At 44.8% G+C, this 23124-nt stretch overlaps 1 protein-coding gene across 2 annotated transcripts; it reads left to right on the plus strand.

Moving 5' to 3' along the window:
* Positions 1–519: 519 nt before the first annotated feature.
* LOC140387382 (WD repeat-containing protein 76-like) lies at positions 520–21331 on the plus strand. 2 transcript variants are annotated; one of them, XM_072470390.1, is made up of 13 exons: positions 520–903; positions 3691–3789; positions 5709–5773; positions 6989–7115; positions 8082–8171; positions 9040–9083; positions 9187–9340; positions 10688–10840; positions 13569–13687; positions 16292–16390; positions 17503–17655; positions 18426–18479; positions 19018–21331. In XM_072470390.1, exons 1-13 carry the CDS (start codon positions 637–639, stop codon positions 19289–19291), a joined length of 1698 nt encoding a protein of 565 aa, XP_072326491.1. In that variant the 5' UTR covers positions 520–636; the 3' UTR covers positions 19292–21331. The 2 variants fall into 2 exon arrangements, with proteins under 2 accessions (XP_072326491.1, XP_072326492.1); XM_072470391.1 differs by lacking the exon at positions 520–903 and adding an exon at positions 1442–1637.
* Positions 21332–23124: the final 1793 nt, after the last annotated feature.

The following is a 23124-nucleotide window of genomic DNA, read 5'->3' on the forward strand; positions in this document are numbered from 1 at the left end:
AGAGACATTAGAGTATAATGTTAATGAGTATGGTGTAAGTTAATGAGATATTAATGAGTATAGAGGACATTAATAAGTATAGAGTATGTTAATGAGATGTTAAAGGTACAGAGGATATTAATGAGTATAGTGTGTTAATGAGATGTTAATGAGTATAGATGATGTTAATGAGATGTTAATGAGTATAGAGTATAGAGTATGTTAATGACAATAGGATATGTTATTGACGTTAATGAGGAGAGTGCGGTAATGAGATGTTAATGAACATCGAGTATGTTAATGAGACCTCCCAGTGGGCGGAGTTTCCAGCTATCCCAGCAGGCCGTGCGGCGGTCAGGATGGCAGTTGGGGAAGTGACCAATCCGTGCGGCAGTTGGGGAAGTGACCAATCCGTGCGGCGGTTGGGGAAGTGACCAATCAGGGCGGCGGTTGGGAAGTGACCAATCAGGGCGGCGGTTGGGGAAGTGACCAATCAGGGCGGCGGTTGGGGAAGTGACCAATCAGGGCGGCGGTTAGCGGAGCGCGGGAAAGCGGTGCTGATCTCCCGGACCGCCGGTTCCTGGATCTCTGCCCCGGGCGGAGGCTCAGTTTGAGCGGGAAGCTGCCGCCTGTAGGGTTGCGGCCGGGAAGGTGCGGATGGAGCCGGTGCGGATGGAGCCGGTGCGGAGCCTGCCTGCGGGAGGCTCGGGGAGGCGGCAGCAGCAGCGAGCGGGCCGGAGCCGCAAGCGGCCGAGCGGCGGAGAGACCCCGGGCTGGGAGCCTCCTACCCGCCGGCTGAAGAGAATGACAGGGCCCGGGAGCATCCCTCCTGTGCCAACAACCCCGATAGAGGCGGGCAGCCGCTCCTCAAACCAAAGTGACTCTGCTTCCAGCGGCGACGAGGAAGGCGACTTTCCTCTGGCGGTAAATCCATAGAATCCCCACAGCAACCGGACCCGGTTCACAAACCCCTGCCCAAACCAGCAACCCCCCACAGATACCCCCACTTTGGTCGGTCAAAAGACTTCTCCGCATCTATCACCACTTCTCGGGAGGCATCATAATCACATTGAGCAGCCTCCTCACATTTGCCGACAGCTCTTTCCCTTTCACAATCCCTGTTTGGTCCTCACCTATCACCCCCGGGACACATTCCTCAATTCGCGAAGCCGACACCTCCAGCAACAACATAGCGTCGACATTCGATAGCGCCATCGGACGGTGCGATCCACACTGCTCTGGATCCTTGCCTTTTTTCAGTATCGGAGATGGATGCCTGCGATGGTGTAGGGGGCAGTTCCCGCCCGCCTGCCTCATTGTATGTATGCCCTAGCCAGCAACAGCCTCCGGCCCCCCTCAAATGTTTTATAAAACCCATCTGGGGCCTTCCCTGCTTGCATTGCCCCCATACTCTCCATCACCTCCCTGAAACCCAATTGGGGATCCCAAACCTTGCACCAATCCCTCGTCCACTCTCCTCAAAGAGGGTATGGTGGATTGAAGTGCATTTCTTTCAATGCAAGAAGTGTAACAGGTGAGGCAGATGAACTTTGAGCTTGGATTAGTACTTTGGACTATGATGTTGTTGCCAGTACAGAGATTTGGTTAAGGGAAGGACAGAATTGGAGGCCTAACGTTCCAGGATACAAATGTTTCAGGTGAGATAGAGGGGGATGTCAAAGGGTTGGGGGAGTTACACTACTGGTTAAGGAGAATGTCACAGCTGTACTGCAAGAGGGCTCATGCATTCCCTTAAATACAGTACGAAGTCTTACAACACCAGGTTAAAGTCCAACAGGTTTGTTTCGATGTCACTAGCTTTCGGAGTGCTGCTCCTTCCTCAGGTGAATGAAGAGGTCTGTTCCAGAAACACATATATAGACAAATTCAAAGATGCCAAACTTCCCTTAAATAGCCCACCCAGGTATCATGGCAGCCCCCCGTCCAAGGCATCCAAACCTCCTGCCCCCTTGATTCTGTGCCCCCCCCCCCCCCCCCATTTGCATTCCGTCAAGAACAAGCAGAAAAAAATTGCACTCTCTTTTTTATAAATTTAGAGTACCCAATTTTTTATTTTTTTTTCAATTAAGGGGCAATTTAGCGTGGCCAATCCACCTAACCTGCGCATCCCGGATCACCCCCACCTCGGCTACCAACGAGGCCAGCTTCCCCTCGGGGTCCCCCACCACCTCCTCCACTTTCTGGATCGCCTGACCCTGGGACATCAGTCCTCTTGCCCCTGCTCACGCATCTTTGGTGTTTGTTTATGTGCGCTGCTCACCTACTTGTGTGCATGATGTCCTCAACACGCTCAGTCCGGACTGTGTGTGGGGTGGGTGAGGGGCTTCACTGAGGCCTCTGTCACCATGGAATATGGAGAGCTTGGGCCAGTAATCTCCCCCACATCCCGCCAGCACCTCCGAAAGCCCCCACTCCAGTTGAAGTGTTCCTTTGTTTTAGAGTCAATCACTCTGCTCATTCTGTTGCTTTGCCAAAGGGCCATTGCGATTGGCCGAATAACCACTTGCGCTGTTAGATTCTATGATTCTATTCTATTTTGTCATAGTCCAGTTTTACAGCAGAAAGAGTGGCCCTTCAGCCCACCATGTCTGCACTGGCCATCAAGCACCAATCTATTTTAATCCCAATTTCTAGCACTTGGTCCACAGCCAAGTGCTCATCTAAATCCTTCTCAAATGTTGTGAAGGTTCTTGCCTCTACCATCCTTTCAGGCAGCTAGTTCCAGATAATCATCTTTGTTAGTGTTACAAGTAGGCTTACATTAACATTTCAGTAAAGTTACTGTGAAAATCCCCTAGTCACCACACTATGGCGCCTGTTCGGGTACATGGAGGGAGAATTCAGAATGCCCAATTCACCTAACAAGCACGTCTTTCGCAACTTGTGGGAGGAAACCGGAGCACCCGGAGGAAGCCCACGCAGACACGGGGGGAACGTACAAACTCAGCACAGACAGTGACCCAAGTCGGGAATCGAACCTAGGACCCTGGCACTGTGAAGCATCAGTGCTAACCATTGTGCTGCCCATCACCCTCTGGATGAAAATGTTTTTGCTCAAATTTCCTCTAAATCTAGGCCCCCTGCTTATTGACCCTTCTAAGGGAAAATATTTCTTCCTCTCCCTCATAATTTTGTTCACGTTAACCGGTTCCCCCCCTCAGCCTTGGGCTAATTAGAGTAAAATTGTCTCATTTGACTTACCTTAGAGCCTTTCTGTAGTAATGTGCAAGGAAGTGCTGTCATGTGATGTAGAGAGGCAAACTGAAGCAGCAGGTATGAGAGAGAACACACCCCAATAAAGTTACCTTAGTTTTTAGAGTGTTCCTGAGTCTCATTCTTAAAACACACAACAGAGTTTCTAAACTTTTCTGACTAATTTTGGTTTCATCATTAAAATATAAATAGTGAATCATACAACCTACACAATTCCACGTTGGGATACTGAAGATTCATTCTCCACCGGCATTCTACCTGGTGTTTCTGGAGCTTGTCTCGTCGTTCATTTTGGCGCGACTGCTTTTATAACCAACAGAATCAAACTTTCCAGTAACTCGGTTTCCCCTCTCCCACAGCTGCACCAAAAGCTGCTGCCAAAAACGTCTCGACCAAGAGCATCATGACACTGAGTGTTGCGAGAATCTCTTCACTGGAGGAACTCTGACCCTCTCATTTTAATTTATTTTGTTTTAGTTTCATCAGCAATCTGAGGAGCTGTCAGTGTATGAGAAGAAGCGGCTGAAAAACATTCAGGAAAATGCCCAGTTCTTTGCATCTTTAAACATGCTGGAGGTAAGAAGCACCAGGATTGTGTTGGTTCTGCAGACCAAGTCATGACTGACGTTTCTTGTCTATAGTCAGGCTGCTTAATGGGATCATTTAACATCCAGCCTATAGGTCAGGAACTTTGTGGTATCATCTCCTCGATCTAAAGATCAGTATTTTCAGTTTGGATTTAATTTCAACGGTTAGGTTTTCGTATTCCGAACCTGTAATTTGGTGTTAGGCCATAAAGTTGATAAGTGATCATTTCAGGCATTCACAACATGATGCCGCCTAACACAGACCTGAGTTATTCCTGGTTGTGATTTAAGTAAGTTGAACACACAATATTTATTACTTTTTGAGAGGCGGAGCAGCTGGCATTGCAGATGTTTGAAATGTTTTCCATCCGATTCTTAGGCGGCCAATGACTTTCTAGAACTGGAAATGTAGAAACCTGTAGGCCGTTCTTGGATAGGAGAAAGGAAGGGGAGATTTAACTGCGGCATTCATAACCTTAAATGATTTTGATAGAATGAATGAAGGGAAATTGTTTCCAGTGGCAGATGGGTCAGAAATCAAAGAGGACACAGATTTTAAGGTATTTGGCAAAAGAATTAGAGGTGACATGAGGAAGCATTTCTCTTTACGCAGTGAGCTGTTATGATCAAGAATACACTGTCTGAAAGGGTGGTGGAGGCAGATTCAATAGTAATTGGTAGAAGGGAATGCAACCAGAACAGGAGGAGGGCATTTGTCTCCTCAAACCTGCTCCAACATTGAGTGCAAAGTGGAAATTGCAGGTATGAGGAGAGATTGGATAGAATCATAGAATTTACAGTGCAGAAGGAGGCCATTCGGCCCATCGAGTCTTCACCTGCCCTTGGAAAGATCACCCTACTTTTTTAAAAATAAAATTAGAATACCCAATTCATCTTTTCCAATTAATGGGCAATTTAGCGTGGTCAATCCACCTATCCTGCACATCTTTGGTTTGTGGGGGCGAAACCAACGCAAACACAGGGAGAATGTGCAAACTTCACACAGACAGTGATCCCGAACCGGGATCGAACCTGGGACCTCGGTGCCGTGAGGCAGCAGTGCTACACACTGCGCCACCGTGCTGCCCACAAGATCACCCTACTTAAGCCCATACCTCCACCCTTTCCCTGTAACCCCACCTAACCTTTTTGGACATGAGGGGCCAATTTAACACGGCCAATCCACCTAACCTGCACATCTTTGAACCGTGGGAGGAAACCGGAGCACCCGGAGGAAACCCACACAGACACTGGGAGAAAGTGCAAACCCTACACAGACAGTGACCGAAGTCAGGACATTAGCCCAAGCTAACCACTGTGCTACTGTGCCGCCCTGGAAAGGCTGGAGCTGTTTTCCTTATAACAGAGGAGGCCTTGAGGGGTACAAAATGATAAGGGGCCTAGGCCGGATAGACTGGAAAGACTTGTTTCCCCTGGCTGGGGGGGGTAATTATCAGGGGGCAAAGATTTAAGGTGATGGATAGGAGGGATATGAGGATAAACTTTTTCACCCAGAGGGTGTTGGATGACTAGAATTCACTGCCATAAGTTGCTGGTTGAGGCCAAAACGCTCATCTCATTTAAAAAGGTAGCTGATCTGCATTTGAAGGGCTGTAACCTGCAAAGGCCATGGCCCAGGTGCAGGATCGCGGGGTTAAAATGAGCGGCTAGTTTCTTTTTTCTCTTGTTTTGACCGGTCCAGACACAATGGGCTGACTGGCCTCTGGTGCAGGCACCACAGGATAAAGTGAAAGAATAGGATCACTGCTAAATATGTCACTCCAGCTTCGTCTGGACTAAACTCAGACAGGAGGTTACAATTCTTCCCGTAGTTTGTACAGATTTGTAGCTTGTCTTTGCTAATGCTAACTGCTGATCCACAAACAAATTTGCTGTTTTATTTTACAGACTGCTAAAAAACTCCGGGAAATCGGTAAAAGGGGGCCAGTAAAGAGAGTGATTGCACCCAGAAGGTATACTGCGATTAAAACAGATCTGAAAGTTAAGCACAAAGTATTTTTGAATTGGACAGCACCTGATTATCTGTGTAGTAATAACATCATAAAATGTTGTGCAAGGATGCGGCTGATTCAGTTTAAGGTGATGCACAGGGTGCATATGACTCAGTTGAGAATGAGTTTTGTGGGGGGGGGGGGGGGGGGGGGGTGAAAAAGGAGAAAATCTGTACAAACTGTATAGTTGATTGTTGGGAAGAATGTTGTTTCCCGGGGTATTTATTTGCTGTAACCTACTTTGATACAAGTTTGAATAAGATGCGTTTTTAAAAAAATAAATCATAAAATGTATCAACATAAGTGAAAAGTAGAAACATAGAAAATAGAATCAGGAGGAGGCCGTTCGGCCCTTCTAACCTGCTCTGCCATTCATTATGATCATGGTTGATCATTAAGTTTAATACCCAGATCCTGCCTTCCCCCCCCATATCTCTTGATCCCTTTAGCCCCAAGAGCTATATCTGATTCCTTCTTGAAATTAAACATTTTGGCCTCAACTAATTTCTGTGGTAGTGAATTCCACAGATTCACCGCTCTCTGGGTGAAGAAATTTCTCCTCAGTCCTAAAAGGTTTACCCCTTATCCTCAAACTATGACCCCCTAGTTCTGGACTCCCCCACTATCTGGAACATTATTTCTGAATCTACCCTGACTAATCACATAGCCCCGGGAGTATGCTCTGCGATTAAGAAAGGTCATGGCTGATCTAACTCAACTTCACTTTCCCGTTCTATCCCATATCCTTTAACAACATCAACTCAGAGTTATAGAGTGACATTAATGTGGATAAACCAATGAAGGAGCTTCCGTAATTCATACGGGTAGGAAGTATGGTTCACGATTGTAGGATTCATGGTAAATCTCAGGACTCAGTGGACCAAAAAGTTGCTTGTTAAAGGAGTTATTGTAGTATGATGTGATTAGGAGGTGCATTAGAGCTAATATATCAGTATTAGAATTCAGAAATTGATTAAATTGAACATTACGTTAAACAAGAAGGGAAATTAATTCTTAAGCCAGTTCAAGGGGTTATAAAATAAATCTGACAAATGTGTAAGTGGCAGAAAATTCACAAGTTAACAGTTCTGCTGGTGTTTACAGTATTTTAGTTTTATTTTTATTGCCCTATCATATGCAGTTTAATTACAAGTTTGACCCATTTTTGTACTTTAGGGAGAAGTTTAAAAGCTCTGGAGAGCAACCTATGGTTCGACGGTCAATGCGCCTACTGAGACTGGACCCAGCAGGCACTCCACTCCCAGAAATACCCATAGAAACACCAGTGGAATCAGAAGAGAGGGTGCGTTTCACTAAGAATGTATCAGCATTCACATTGTATAGCAATTGCATTGTTCAAAGACAGGCAATGAGTATTGGCTCAACAATGAAATTGTGCAACGTGGTCACTGTTCTTCTGTAAATCCAGGATTTGTAGCAAGTTGACCGCTGAACATTTCCTTTGTGCTCGCCTGATTTTGATGAGGTCGGGGTTGGTGCTACAGGATATTTCAACACCACATAGGTAGATACAGGGTAGTGATATGTCCCACCACTGAACCGTACCTGGTACAATGTGAATGTAAATATTGCCACAGCCCCAGAGGACCATCAGCTGCTCTCCCCTTTTGACAGCTGACTGGTGGTGATTTAACCCGAGGATCACCACACCTCAGGCGAGGGGCAGGGTTGAGAAGGCGGGGTCTTCATGAATAACCTCAGCCGGTACAGGAATTGAACCCACAGTGCTGGCATCGCTCTGCATCATGAATCAACTGAGCTAACTGACCCTCATATGGTACAATGCCTTGGCCTGCAGTGTGATACTTCCATTTCTGACACCCTTTGAGCCTTATGGGCGTGAATGTATTTTGTGCTGGCCACTGCACTCTGGATCTGAACTGATTTTACTTCAACTGGGGCCTGGTTTCACTGGGGAAGGAAAATTCTTCTGTTAACCCGACTGGCAAACCTGACAAGTGAACAGCCGCTTGTGTTATCAGATCATTTAGGAACCGTCAGAGGAAAGAAAATTGTTTTGGAGAAAAACTGCAGTTGAGTCGAATGTTATCAATACATTTAATGGGAAGCCGGATAAGCATACGAGGTGGAAGGGAATAGACAGTTATGTTGATAAGAGTGAGAAGAGGAAAGATGGGAGAATGATCAAGTGGCGCACAAATGCTAGCATGGACTGGTTGGGCCAAATGGCCTGTTTGTGTGCTGTATATTCTGTGTAATTCTTTATAGATTATATTATATTCCACAGATTTCTGGCCCTCTGAAAATGATTGGAAATGAAGAAGAGGTTAGCAAAGTAACCGAGAATCTGATGAACACGTGGCTGAAGATTAGCCAGGTATTCCAATTTATAATTGAACTGAGACATTAGTGTACTGGCAGGGTTAACTAATAACTTGTCTGTTGAATGTTGCCCGGCTGTTTAAATAGTTCCAGGCTCCCGTTTGCGGACAGACTGAGTAGGACTTGAGCAAGAATGAATATTCTAAAAGATAACGATGTGCTCCCTTTTAAGAGATACCTAGTTTGTATAGTATTCAGCTGGGTAAATACTTTACAAAGTTATGTTAAACTGCCATGTAAATTTAGGTCATTTTAATTATATGAAATACATAGAGATATGTGCCACTTTGCTATAATCAGCAGCTTTTACCCAATGTTTTTTTGGGGTGATTTTATAATTAGCCAAGACTTTTAATTATCTTTGTGGTGATATGCATGTGCACAGTAATGTATGTAGTTATCTGTTAATGTATATAGTTATCCATATGACCTCCGACCAGCAGATGGCAATAGAGATCCAGCATGTGACTCCAGACATTGGGCAGTTGGTAGTAAGTTGTACTAAAGGACAGTCGCATTAGAAGTAGCTCCAGGAGAATTCACTGAATTCATTTATTCGTTACCGTTTGTATCATAGTCTGTTAGTTATCTTTCCACCTATTCATTTTGTTAATAAACTATCTTACTAGTCAAAGAACTATATGTTCTGTGTGCATCTTTAAATAACAATCTTAGCCTTCGTTTATATTTTTGCTTTTTTTTCCTGACCCCAATCTCCAACTGAAAATATGATTAACATTAAAAATTTAATTTTGGTGTTTCAGTCAAAATGAAGCCAAAAACGGCGACAGCTTAAACTGAATCACGAAACAAAAGACTTTGGCATAGTCACTAATTTAACATTTGCTCCACTCTCATTCCAGGATACGGTGCGCATTAAAGAAAAGCAGCCACTTGAATTGAAAAAGTAAGTTTCTTCAGGCTAAGATTGATTTTAAATGAGAGACAGTTTTCAGTTTTAATGTTTATTTTCAATAAACCCGTTCCTTCACCATTATTCCTCTGACTAGGTACAAGTCTAGTTTGAACGAGATGACCATCCAAAAAAGCTTTGTTGCAAAAGTGACAACAAACAGAGTCTGCTCGCTGGCTTTTCATCCATCTCAGCACAGGTTCCTGGTAGCTGCAGGGAGTACTTACGGATATGTCGGACTTTGGGATCTGGTCAGTGAACACTTTGTTTTAACATTTGGGATATAAACAAGTGAGACTTTGATTTCTATCGTGCTCTTTGTGATCTCAGGATATCCCAAAGTGCTTTACAGCCAGTTAAATACTTTTTAAAGCATAGTCACTGTTGTAGGAAACAGGGGAAACCATTTTCTGCTCCGCGAGCTCCCACAAATAGCACCTATTCTGTTTGCGAATAGAAATTATCCAGGAACACTGGGGAGAACTCCTCAACTCTGAATAAAACCAGGGGCTCTCTTAGAACATAGAACATTCAGCGCAGAAGGAGGCCATTAGGCCCATCGAGTCTGCACCGACCCACTTAAGCCCTCACTTCCACCCTATCCCTGTAACCCAATAACCCCTCCTTACCTTTTTTGGTCACTAAAGGCAATTTATCACGGCCAATCCACCTACCCTGCACGTCTTTGGACTGTGGGAGGAAACCGGAGCACCCGGAGGAAACCCACGCAGACATGGGGAGAACGTGCAGACTCCGCACAGACAGTGACCTAGCGGGGAATCAAACCTGGGACCCTGGCGCTGTGAAGCTACAGTGCTATCCACTTGTGCTACCGTGCTGCTCTTACATTCACCTGAGATGACTTCTGTCTGTAAAAGATACTTCTCTTTCTGTAGAATTTCCTGGTTGGTAACTGGTTGAAATGTAGGGACTACATAGTGAGTTGCATAAAGAACAATGAAGAGGAAGTTTACTGTTTAATTATTACTACATTCATCAGTAGACTGTATGTCTGGAGTTTCTCCTCGTATCTGCGTGGGTTTGCTCCGGGTGCTCTGGTTTCCTCCCACAGTCCAAAGATGTGCGGGTTAGGTGGATTGGCCATGCTAAATTGCCCCTTAATGTCCAAAAGGGTAGGTGGGGTTACTGGGTGACGGCGATAGGGTGGAGGCATGGCTTTGAGTGGAGTGCTCTTTCCAAATGCCAGTGCAGAGATGGGCCAAATGGTGTCCTTCACTGTAAATTCTATGATTTTTTTTCTAATCCATGTGTGTTTACTGCTGTATAAGTAATTATATAGTAATTACTGCTGTATAAGTAATTATAATTCTCTAGAAATGGCCCTTATTGTTACAGCCAACCCGTAGAATGATTCCGGGGTTGGTGGGAGGGGTACTGATGGGTAGGGAGTGGGTACCTCATGCCAGGTTTACTCCATACTGGGAGTGTTTGAATTTTCAGTTCAGTGATGTGTCAGCTGTGGCTCAAAGGGGAGCACTGTTGTCTCACTGAAGTTGTGAAAGGTACTCTGGAAAAGTATTTCTTTCTATGTGATCTAACTCTGATTGGATGTGTGTGTGTGTGTGTTTTATTTGCAGAGTTCCCAGGCTGATGCCATCCATCAGTTCAAACCTCACCTTGGCAGTGTTAACTGTTTGCATTTTTCACCTTCTAACTCGGCTGAGCTACTGTCACTAAGCAACGATGGCACCATTCGCTGTGGAAATGTAGCTGCTGCTGTCTTTGATGAGGTAATAAGCTCTTTGAATGGTCTCACTTTATATTAATAGGAAGGCTGGAACGGCATGGTAGCACAATGGTTATTACTGTTGCTTCACAACGCCAGGGACCTGGGTTCGATTCCCGGCTTGGGTCACTGTCTGTGCGGAGTCTGCACGTTCTCTCCGTGACTGCGTGGGTTTCCTCCTGGTGCTACGGTTTTCTCCCACAAGTCCCAACAGATGTGCTATTAGGTGAATTGGACATTCTGAATTCTCCCTCTGTGTTCCCGAACAGGTGCCGGAATGTGGCGATTAGGGGATTTTCACAGTAACTTCATTGCAGTGTTAATGTAAGCCTACTTGTGACACTACTAAAGATTATTATGTATTGGATTGTTACAAGAAATATGCTGTGCTGCTTCTCTGTGAGGTTGGTTTAAACCATTGCTCTTCTGGGCACCTTCAGATCAGAAGGAAGAATATCACAACGCGAAATAGAAATTCTTCCGTTATGGTCACACTGGGAATCCAAATATTACTTTGGCTGGAGTTTTGCTTCCAATGAAATGGGCTTTCTTGCTGTTTGGCACTCAGGCTCTGAGAGTTTATAGCATTGTTGGCAAGAAGCATGATTTTCAAGGAGGAATCCTGGAAAATAGACTGAAAAATGAGGAGTTAAAATGATTACTGAAGGGAGAACTCCCATACAATTATTTCTTCATTCATTCACAACATCTTTTATAGATTTTAGAAGACATATTGGGGTTACGGGGGGGGGGGGGGGCACAAGGGGAATGTCCCACAGGAGTTTAAATCACCTGTGCTATCAGAATAATGTGTACTCTTGTTAGTTTAATTATTATTTTTTGTGCTTAAAAGCATACGGCATGCTGTGCTTTTCAAGAGGGGTACAAAAGTCATGTTAAACCTGCATAAAACAACTGGAATATTGGGCGAAATTCTCCCCCAACGGTGCGATGTCCGCCGACTGGCGCCAAAAACGGCGCCAATCAGACGGGAATCGCGCCGGCCCAAAGGTGCGGAATGCTCCGCATCTTTGGGGGCCGAGCCCCAACATTGAGGGGCTAGGCCGGTGCCGGAGGGATTTCCGCCCCGCCAGCTGGCGGAAATGGCGTTTGTTGCCCTGCCAGCTGGCGGAAATGGCGTTTGTTGCCCCGCTAGCTGGCGCGGAAATGCGGCGCATGCGCGGGAGCGTCAGCGGCCGCTGACAGTTTCCCGCGCATGCGCAGTGGGGAGAGTCTCTTCCGCCTCCGCCATGGTGGAGGCCGTGGCGGAGGCGGAAGGGAAAGAGTGCCCCCACGGCACAGGCCCGCCCGTGGATCGGTGGGCCCCGATCGCGGGCCAGGCCACCGTGGGGGCACCCCACGGGGTCAGATCGCCCCACGCCCCCCAGGACCCCGGAGCCCGCCCACGCCGCCTGGTCCCGCCGGTAAATACCAGCTTTGATTTACGCCGACGGGACAGGCAATTTCTGGGCGGGACTTCAGCCCATCCGGGCCGGAGAATTGAGCGGGGGGTCCCGCCAACCGGCGCGGCCCGATTCCCGCCCCCGCCCAATCTCCGGTACTGGAGACTTCGGCGGGGGCGGGATTCACGGCGGCCAACGGCCATTCTCCGACCCGGCGGGGGGTCGGAGAATGACGCCCCTTGTGTCCAGTTCTGGAAGGATGTAAAGGCATTAGAGAGGGTTCAGGAAATATTCTTGAGAATGGTTCTGGGGCTGAGGAACTTGTCGATTGAGGAAGTTGGAATGTTCTCCTTGGAGAAGGCTGAGAGGAGATTTGATAGAGGTGTTCAAAATCATGAGGGGTCTGGACAGTGCAGTTGGAAAGAAACTTCCCATTTGTGGAAGATTTGCGAACCACGGGACGAACAGTTTCAGGTATTGGTAAAAGAAGCAACGGCAACCTAAGGAAATTCTTTTTCATGCAGTGAGTGGGTAGGATCTGGAATGCACTGCCTGATAGTGTGGTGGAAGCAGGGTCAACTGAGGCCTACAAAAGGGAATTGGATCATTGTCTGAAGTGAAAAAATGTGCATGGTTACAGGGAAGAGACTCTAGATAAACCTCATAGGACCAGCACAAACACAATGGCACCTCCTGAGCTGTAACCTTTCTGTGATCATTTGTTAATTCCAATTGAGTGATCTTAAAATTAATAGCAGAATATACATCCAATATGAAACCAGCATTACACACCAGCCCCTCCTTTCTCCTGTTATAAACTATATTATTCTGTTTCTGCTGTCTCCACAGGGAGCAATCTTGTGTCATCCTTCCTTTGGTTAGAACAGAATAAGAAATTCCAGTGAATTCCAATTTGCTTTTACCTTCTCGCTCAAATATCTCTGAATTTTGTTTTGCCTCGATTGTTAAAGGGACTTTGAGTTAAAATGACATTTGAGGAAACGTGTGCATCTTTCTAACTTGGTGTTTGATGGTTTACCTTTCTGTTTTTTATAAGTTTAGAGTACCCAATTAATTTTTTCCAATTAAGGGGCAATTTAGCGTGGCCAATCCACCTACCCTGCACATCTTTGGGTTGTGGGGGCGAAACCCACGTGCTGGTTTGCCTTTCTAGTACCTTCAACAATGCAGGACTATGAACTGGGTGCAGGAAAGTGTGATTGGAAAGGGCACCTGGGTGCCCGAGGGCTGGTATGGTCAAGATGGGCCGAATGGCCTCCTGTGCTGTTACTTTTCTATAAATGTTCATTTTATTTAATCTGTCCCTAGGTGTATACATCCGACTCTTGGAATACCTCTTCTTTTGACTTCTTGGCTGAGGATGGTTCCACATTGATTGTCAGTCATTGGGATGGAGATGTCACTGTAGTAGACAGGCGGACCCCAAGGTACTGTTAGTAAAGGATTGCTTGCAATTTATAAATCCTTTGGTGAACAATTTGAACCCTTTGTTAAATTAGTGCTGTTAGTCGGTGTTAATGGTGTTAAGATATATAGGTGACGAGGCATTGTTTAATTAAGTACTTGGAGCACTTATAAAGCAGAACTCTCCAGAAATTATGTTTTGGTTTAGTTAGTTAAGTTATTTTGAAGTTTTGCTCGTAGTTACAGTGCCCCACCAGGGACTGTCACTCCACCTAATTTCTATTTAATTTAGTAATTTTTGTTTTATTAAAAAGAGCATAAAAAGAATGTCTTCTGTGACTTGTGGGCATAGTGGGTAGAATGCTTCCTCCACCCCCAAAACATTTTGATTTGCTAAGTTTCCTTCGAGATTTTGTCTTTTTGTTGCAGAGCCCCCTTAAGTTGTTAACTTGTTCATGCAACCTATTAGTCCACTTTATTTGACCGGCATAATGCAATAGAGTGGTAAAGAGCGCCTCTTCTGCAACTGGTGGGCACTGTGGGGGCTGGAGGTTCCCAAAATGACATTTTAATTTGATGTAATAAGTTCCCTTTACTTAATTTGTTTTGTTAATTTGCCCATCAGTTTTGCAGCTCAAAAATGTGTAAAGATAAGACCATAAGACATAGGAGCGGAAGTAAGGCCATTCGGCCCATCGAGTCCACTCCGCCATTCAATCATGGCTGATTTCAACTCCATTTACCCGCTCTCTCTCCATAGCCCTTAATTCCTCGAGTAATCAAGAATTTATCAACTTCTGTCTTAAAGACACTCAACGTCCCGGCCTCCACCGCCCTCTGTGGCAATGAATTCCACAGACCCACCACTCTCTGGCTGAAGAAATTTCTCCTCATCTCTGTTCTAAAGTGACTCCCTTTTATTCTAAGGCTGTGCCCCCGGGTCCTAGTCTCCCCTGCTAATGGAAACAACTTCCCTACATCCACCCTATCTAAGCCATTCATTATCTTGTAAGCTGCTGGGTTGGGAGGCAGGAAGCAAACAAACTCTATACTGCATTCTGTGAATAATTCTATTATCAAGAAAAGTAATAGTGTATTGTTTCCTGGCTTGGGGTCGGTGTAGCAGTCAGGCCCAACCATTCAAACAAAAGCTAAATTCGGCAGATGCTGGGAATCTGAAATAAAAACAGAAAATGCTGGGAAAACTCAGCGGGTCTGGCAGCATCGCTGGAGAGAGAAACAGAACTTTCCAGTTCTGTAGAAGGGTCACCTTTGGTTAACAAGGAAGGTAATGAAGAAAGGTTGAGTAGATTAGGATTATTTTCATTAGAAAGATGGAGGTTGAGGGGGGACCTCATTGAGGTCTACAAAATCATGAGGGGTATAGACAGGGTGGATAGCAAGAAGCTTTTCCCCCAGAGTGGGGGACTCAATTACTCGGGGTCACGAGTTCAAGGTGAGGGGAAAAGTTTAAGGGAGATATGCGTGGAAAGCTCTTTACGCAGAGGGTGGTGGGTGCCTGGAACGCATTGCCGACGGAGATGGTAGAGGCGGGCACGATAGCGTCATTTAAGATGCATCTAGACAGATACATGAATGGGCAGGGAGCAGAGGGATTCAGATCCTTAGAAAATAGGCGACAGTTTTAGATAGAAGATCTGGATTGTCGCAGGCTTGGATGGCCGAAGGGCCTGTTCCTGTGCTGTAATTTTTCTTTGTTCTTTGTAATGACTCTTCCAAGTTTTATTTCTTTCATGTTTGGGATGTGACCGATGCTAGAAAGGCCCCTGGATTTCCCATTGCTAGTGGCGTTGAGAATTTGGTGGTTTGCCTTCTCCTTGAGCTGGTCAAATCCTAGTGATCGATCATGTTCTTGGAGTTGTGTAGCGAGCCTGTGGCAGCACAGTTACAGACAGCACAGGTTAACACTGGCAAACAGCACTATTTAAAGAAGAAGGGCTGGTGGATTCAGTGTCCTGGATAACATTTGGCCCTCGACCGACCACCAAAACAAACCTGGTCATTTATCTCATTGTGAGTCTTTGCCGTGTACAAATTGACTAAATGTTCAATTGATAAACAGTGAAGCACTTTGGGTATGAAAGGTGCTAAATAAATACACCTTTGTTGAGTGGGAATTCTTTCCATGTGTTGCATCCCGGTGTGGGGTAAGGGGTTCTCTTGCAATTGATTTCACTGTGGAGGGGTCATGTACATACAGATGTACTCCTTAAAGTGTACACTGCACATGCTGAAATCTCCATGAATGCTACATTAGCTGCTTGACCCAAGCCCAGAATGTTGGTGAAGCTGAAGTCTGAATAAAGGTAGACTCAAAATAATCATATTATTGCATAATATGTAATTTTGAAAACTTTAAAGCCTATTGTGGACACATGAAATTATAGCAGAGGATGGAGAAAGCAGTCAAAGCTATTTCCGAAAGATTCATCGGCTTTCCTGATGTTAATTTTTTTTTCATTACTCTGAGATGCTACTGATGTATAGTTAACTCCAGACGAACAATTTTGACTCGTGCAGGCACTGTTAATGCTGCTTTCTCTTGTGCTGAAAGATAATTATGTGCACGTTACCGAATCGAAAGGCATCTTTGTTTCTTTCCACAGCACTTCAGGAGAACTGGGTGCTGATCTGGGCATAAGCCATTTGCGGACAGTTAGTGTTCATCCAGTACATCGGCACTATTTTGTCACTGCTGAAGACCGGTAAACACATTTAGAGAAAGCTGTTACTGGCATTGCTGTTTTCTCTGCAAGTCATTATACTATAACTGTACCTTAACCTCTGCAATACTGTAAACTCTTTCTTCTGGCTGGTGGGAGGGTGTCTAGAACAAGGGATTCACAGTCTCAGATATTTAGGACTGAGATGAGGAGAAACCTCTTCACTCCGAGGGTGGTGAACCTGTAGAATTCGCCATCATGGGACCGTGGAGGCCAAGGCTTAAGGGGTTAAATGGCCAACTCCTGGTTCAATGAATTGCCTATTCCTGATCCACTGATCCACTGGTCACTGGTCGGGAATTTCTACTCCAATGCCATTCATTGATGAACGACAAAGGAAATAGTTAGATATCTCTATTCTAAAGGCATCAAGGTGTACGGGGAGAGTAGTGTTGAGATGGAGGGTCAGTCATGATCATATTGAATGGTGGAGCAGGCTCAAAGGGTCAAATGGCCTATCCCTGTTCCAATTTTTCATGTTTCTATGTAGATACTGTTTCTCTCTGTTGTATGTTCTAGCCATATCTTGACATTCAGTTTGACATAAAAAGTTTAAATACCATTCTCACCCAAAGCAGGCACGTGGAACTCCTACAAATAACCGGTTAGGCTGGGGGTCCGTTGGAAGATTCAAAAGTGACATTAAAGTATTTTAGTTAGGCGGGGTGCAAGGACTGACAGATGGAGTTAAACAAATCAGCCATGGTTTAACTCAATGGAGCTGCTGTTTTCAGGAGTGAAATTGGGAAACACTTCTACACACCGAAGGGTGGTTAAAGTTTGGATCTCCCTTCCGCAGATGGCAATTGATGTTAGATCAGCTAATTTTAAATCTATCATTGACAGTTCCTTAATATCCAAAAGGTATGAAGGTTATGGGGCAAGGCGGGTAAATAGACTCAGCTTAAAGATCAGCCATGGTCTCATTGAGTGTTGGAACAGCCTTAAGGGGTCAAATAGCCATCTCCTGGTTCAATGAATAGCCTATTCCTGATCCAATGGTCACTGGTCAGGAATTTCTACTGCAATGCCATTCATTGATGAACTGCAGATTGAGCGGATGAAACTGACCTCATTTCTTTGGTCTTTGCAAGGTGTGCAACTATCTACGATGTTCGGAATCTAAAAGCATCGCACAAAAGGGCTCTAGCTCACATGAATGGACACACAAAGAAAGTAAACTCTGCTTTCTTTTCACCAATTACTGGCAATCGAGTGGTGACTGTCTGCATGGATAATAGAATCAGGTAATGGCAACAAACTGCAGAGGGAGCATCTCTGAATAGTTATTCTAGAGTTAAATTGTACAATTAAGAGAACTCAAGGCTAAAGTTTTTTTTAAATTTGATGTGATTTCTCTTATAGGTCCTCTCGTATCAGTTGTGGTGTTAGATGGCGTTGGGAGATTCCCTACATTTTTTAGTCTGCCTTGATAGCATTGCCTCCACCAAATACAATTCCATTAGCTGCCACTCTCCATAGCTGACTCCGAGAGGGTGCTGTAGACTTGTAGCGTTGCCATTTTGAGAGACCAGAACTGGAGGTTGTATAGTTAGATGCTGCAGTCATACCTTGTCCGACAGGCAATCGTTGTTTGCCAGAACACTGAAACACAAATAACGAGTGAACCGTTGGCTCTTTGGAAGATGGATTATGAATCTGATGGGCTGACTGACCTGTGAATGGATCTTTTTGCAGAAAGAGTGAGGATAGAATGACATGGAAATTAGGTGATTCAGCATGACTGCTCCATTCTGGTGTTTATGCTCCACGTCTACCCTTCTGACTCCAACCATCTCAATCGAGTAGAATCGCACCTACTCTGCTGCACTGATACAATTAATTTACCAGGAACCCTCCATTTTAAAGAGGGCATTGATTTGTTTGCTTAAAATAGGAAAGCTGAATGATTTCTGGAAAGAAAATACCCTTTGGGTTTTATTAGTTTCGATATTTAACACAGTAGAGTTCTGATTAGGTTGAATCTTTTTGACCATCTTTAAATAATTTGTTACAGGATATTCGACACAAGTGCCATAATTCCCAAGATTCCCGTTGTGGCGTCAATAATGTAAGTGAACATTTTTGAAATAACAGATTGACTTAGGACGTTTCCTTGTCCGAGATGTTGAAGTTGAAATAAGCTCCTTTGCACCCACCCCACCCCAGTTAATACTGGGGTCCCGTTCCAAAGCTGCGTGAGTCTAGACAGCAAGCACGGGTGCTGTCTCCTTCTCGGAGTGGTTTTGTTGATTGGAGTGTGGAGGGAAGTGCAGGAACTTGGTGAGTCAAGTGTGCAACTTCCAAAATAGACAGAAGCGTATGATTCCGTCTGTGGAACGTGGAACATAACAGAAAACCTTTGTTCTAGAGGTGAAGGAATCATTATCGAACTATTTATATCATTGTGTTTTGATTCTATCTGCTAATAGCACGGATCTATTTAAGGAGAAGCTGAATAAACACAAAAGGTAGAAATAAATAGAAAGATGTGTTAGGCTGAGAGTCTGATTGTGTGCAGCATTAACACCAGCATGGAGCAGTTGCTGTAAATATTTCGTAATACTCTGTAAATGGATTTTTAACCTTTTCTTGTTGTTTTAAAACAGCCATAACAATCACACTGGACGCTGGCTGACTAAATTCCAAGCTGTGTGGGACCCTAAAAGGGACGACTGTTTCGTTGTGGGTAGTATGGTCCGGCCGAGACAGATCGAAGTGTTCCACGACACAGGCGCCAGAGTGCATGAATTCAGCGACGCGGAATGGCTGGGGTCTGTGTGCTCCATTAATGTGATGCACACAACGCAGAATGTCTTGGTTGGTGGAAACTCCAGTGGGCGCCTTCATGTCTTTATGGACAACTCGTTAAGGTGGTATTAGTTGGATTTCCTGCTGAATCTGAGGGCCAAAGCTCACGGTCATCGTTAAGGGTAAAGGGAGCATTTTGTCAGGCTGCGCTCCACATGTTTCAGGAGAAAGATCCTTTGGGGTTTGGTCTTTTGGCCCTGTTCATTTGCAAATTATAATTGATAGATGAACAGCTTCAGTAATGAAATGACATGTCCAGACTAGAAATTGCACTAGAATCGATGTCTGGGAGAATGGAAGTAGGCAGGTGGAATAAGAAGGTATTTTTAATCTGTCTCCTCTTGAAAATCACCATGGAATGGGTGGGAATGATCTTGGCCTACTTTACCTGAGCAGAGAAACTTTTCATTGTGAGAAGAAAGTGGCAATAATCAAATTAGAAAACAATCAGGCTGTGATCGAAGAGCGTTCCCAGTAATTATGGAACATTAGATTGAAAACGTAGGTCAGACAGAACAGGCTGCAGTTTCCATTACTCCCGAGTCTGCTGGAGACCGATCATGTTGACCACTCCGATTGAACAGAGTTGTTTGGGGATGGTTCAGAACATTTTTTACTTTCTGTTCTCATTGCTTTCCGTGAGTTCCAAACCGAGTGGGGTGAGGCCGGACGCCCATGAAGCATTTAATCGAAAGGTTAGAATTGGTGTATGGGCACGGCAAGGCTTCCTCCACATGCTGGAGTTCACATTCGACTGATCCACCTCCGCATGTGGAAATAAGGTTTACCTGTTCAGCAAACCCTGTAAATGAGGTGAAGGGTTTTCTTGCTGTGGGATTGTCAATTAAGAAAATCCTAAAGCCATTTTTGTGAAAGTGTTTTGAGAAAAAAATTCTTTCCTTCCCCAAATCACCTCAGAAAATAGAACCACTGAAAGATGTGTGGTAGTGTTGTCTATCTCCCCACAACATGCTGGTATTTTCCATTATATCTCAGTTGCAAAGTCAAAGAGTTCCACTCAAAAATAACAGGAACTTGAGTCTTTGTCTGTTGTGTTTTCAGTAAAGATTCTGTAGTTACTCAATGAGTTTTCAATTTTGCCTGTTATCATTGGAATTCTCTATTTCCCATTGATGTGGCACCACTCCCCCTCTATCCGTCTAATCTGTGCTGCATACTTAAATTAAGACTGAAATGTTGGATAAATCCAGCTGCTCTGGCAGCATCTGTGCCCAGAGAATCTTATGACACTTCATCAGAGCTAAAGAAAGAGAAATGTGATGGTTGAAATAGTCAGGGGGGGGGATGGCGAAGGTGAGGCAGAATAGGTCAGAGATGGGGGTGGGACTAGGGAGAGATTGACAAAGATGTCATGGACACGACAAAGGGAGTGTTAACAATGGCATTAGAGACTGAAGAAGGTGCTGATAGCGTCACAAAGGTAAGATTTAACACATTGTGCTATTTTATCTTTATGCCACTCAGCACCTTTAGTCTCTAATGCTGTCATTAACACTCCCTTTGTCCATGACTTTTTTGTCCGTCTCTCCTTAACTCCTACCTACCTCTGACCTTTTATTCTGCTTCCCCAATCCAACTATAAAACCCATCACATTTCTACCCCTCCAGCTCTAGAAGAGTCATACGGACTCCACGTAATCTGCTTATGTTTCCACAGATGCTGCCAGACCTGCTGCTTTTATCCAGCATGTTGCATTCTTGTGTGTGCGCACGCGCGTATGAACATAAGAACTAGGAGCAGGAGTAGGTGTGCACGCGTGTGTGTGCGCGCATGTGTGTTTGGAGTGAGGTTTCTAAGGATCTGGAAACTTAAGAGTACAGGTATTTCTCAGCGCAGAGCCCACTGATCAGAATGTTACGCCTAATTTATATTTGTAAAGATATTTAGAAGTCTTGTAAAAACCCTATGGAGGTGATGCAAACTCCAAAGCCTTTCCTGAATTTAGGAGCGATGTTTCGTATTTAGGGCAACGATTTCAAGCATTCTTAACACAGACAAATGAGCATTTTCGTATTTTGTTATTGGAAGAATAGCAGGAATATTAAAACAATTTTAAAAATATGGCACAAATAAACATTCCTTTTCTAAAATCCTGCAGTTTTGTGTCTGTTTTGTAAGGTAACCTTCACAGTAATGTAGTTGTTATATTGTTGAATTGACATTCCAGATTACAAAATCCTCAAACTGGTATTTGTGAACATTACCAGAAGCTGCCAGGTTGTTGATGAAACCCACCTGGTTTGTGATGTCCCTTTTAGGGAATAAACCCAGTGTGCCTACCTGCTCTGGACCCCGTGTGTGACTCCAGGCCCACATCGACGTGGTCATCTCTTGGCTCTCTGAAGTGACCTAGAAAGCGTTTCAGAGCAACTAGCCACTGGGGCAATAATTGCTAGCGACGTGCGCATTCTGAGAATGAGCAGAGTGGGCGAATGAGGGCAGCAGCTGAGTGATAACGTTACAGGACTTAGTGGCCGTCACGGGTGGGAAACTTCAATTCAATTAATTAATAAATCTGGAGAAAATAAATCTGTTCGTTCTTAATAAATGACCATAAAGCTCCCACTTGTTATTGTAAAACCCGTCTAGTTCACCAATGTCCTTTTAGGGACGGAAAATCTGCTGCCTTACCCTGGTTGGTCTGGTCTACATTTGACTCCAGGCCCACAGCAATGTGGTTGACCTGAACTTTCTGAAATGGTCCCAACAAGCCACTCATCAAAGTGCTACAGAAAAATCACAGCGGGTGTGCCTACACCAACTGGGCAGCTCCCCCCCCCCCCCCCACCCCCCCCCCCCCCCCCCCCCCCCCCCCCCCCCCCCCCCACCCCCCCCACCACCACCATCTTCAGTACAATTAGCGGTGGCAATAGACGCTGAGCTAGCCAGCGACAACTACATCCCAAGAATGGATATAAATGAAAAAGCAAGTTCATTATCAATGTGAGTAACCTCTCTTCCCACAGTATGTATCAGCAAGTTACCTTGCAGTCATGTCTTTGCTGTGCCAGTACAGCGCAACAGGGATTTTGAACACAAACACTTAAACTGGTGTGTTGGTGTGCAGCAGTTCAGTGAAGGGTCGGCAACATCAACAATTGATCCGGTTCCAGCTTTTGAGTGGGAAATAAAATATCGATGGGCATGTAACTATACGTTGTGGCAACACAAAGTAAAGCTTGTGGAAGCATTCCTCCAAACAAGGCTGTTGATGTATAGTTTAGATAAGGTGCACGGAGTGTGCTGGCTCTCCAATTAACAGCTGTTCAATCAAAAAGTACAAACACCAGGTTAAATTTCATAATTTCACTTTACTTTTTTGAATGATTATTTAATTCTCTGCAAAGATTAAAGTGCTAGAAAATTAACATGCTCTAAAGAACACCCAAGACTCCTTAAAAGCAAATTACTGCGGATGCTGGAATCTGAAACCAAAGTGAAAATGCTGGAAAACCTCAGCACGTCTGGCAGCATCTGTAGGAAGAGAAAAGAGCTAACGTTTTGAGTCCAGGTGACCCTTTGTCAAAGCTCAAAGGGTCATCTGGACTCGAAACGTTAGCTCTTTTCTCTCCCTACAGATGCTGCCAGACCTGCTGAGATTTTCCAGCATTTTCTCTTTGGACCCAACGACTTCCTGTTTATTTCCTTTCTGTTTCATTATTATTTTTGGTCCATGGACCCATGATTAGAATGTGGCTTTAAGCAGAAGAGTGCTTGCCCGAACAGTGTGCTCCTCGGTTTTGTATTGTGGAGAGGAGAAACCTGCGGCACCGAGTGAATCTAGGGAACCGGTTTTGGGGGAAGTCAGTTCGATTGGCAAACTGGAAACTGGTGGATCGGCCAGGGATGGTGTTCTGCCTGACGTCAGTCACCGATTGGTTCC

This window comes from Scyliorhinus torazame, chromosome 12 (genome assembly GCF_047496885.1).
Source record: "Scyliorhinus torazame isolate Kashiwa2021f chromosome 12, sScyTor2.1, whole genome shotgun sequence".
Taxonomy (NCBI): Eukaryota; Metazoa; Chordata; class Chondrichthyes; order Carcharhiniformes; family Scyliorhinidae; genus Scyliorhinus; species Scyliorhinus torazame.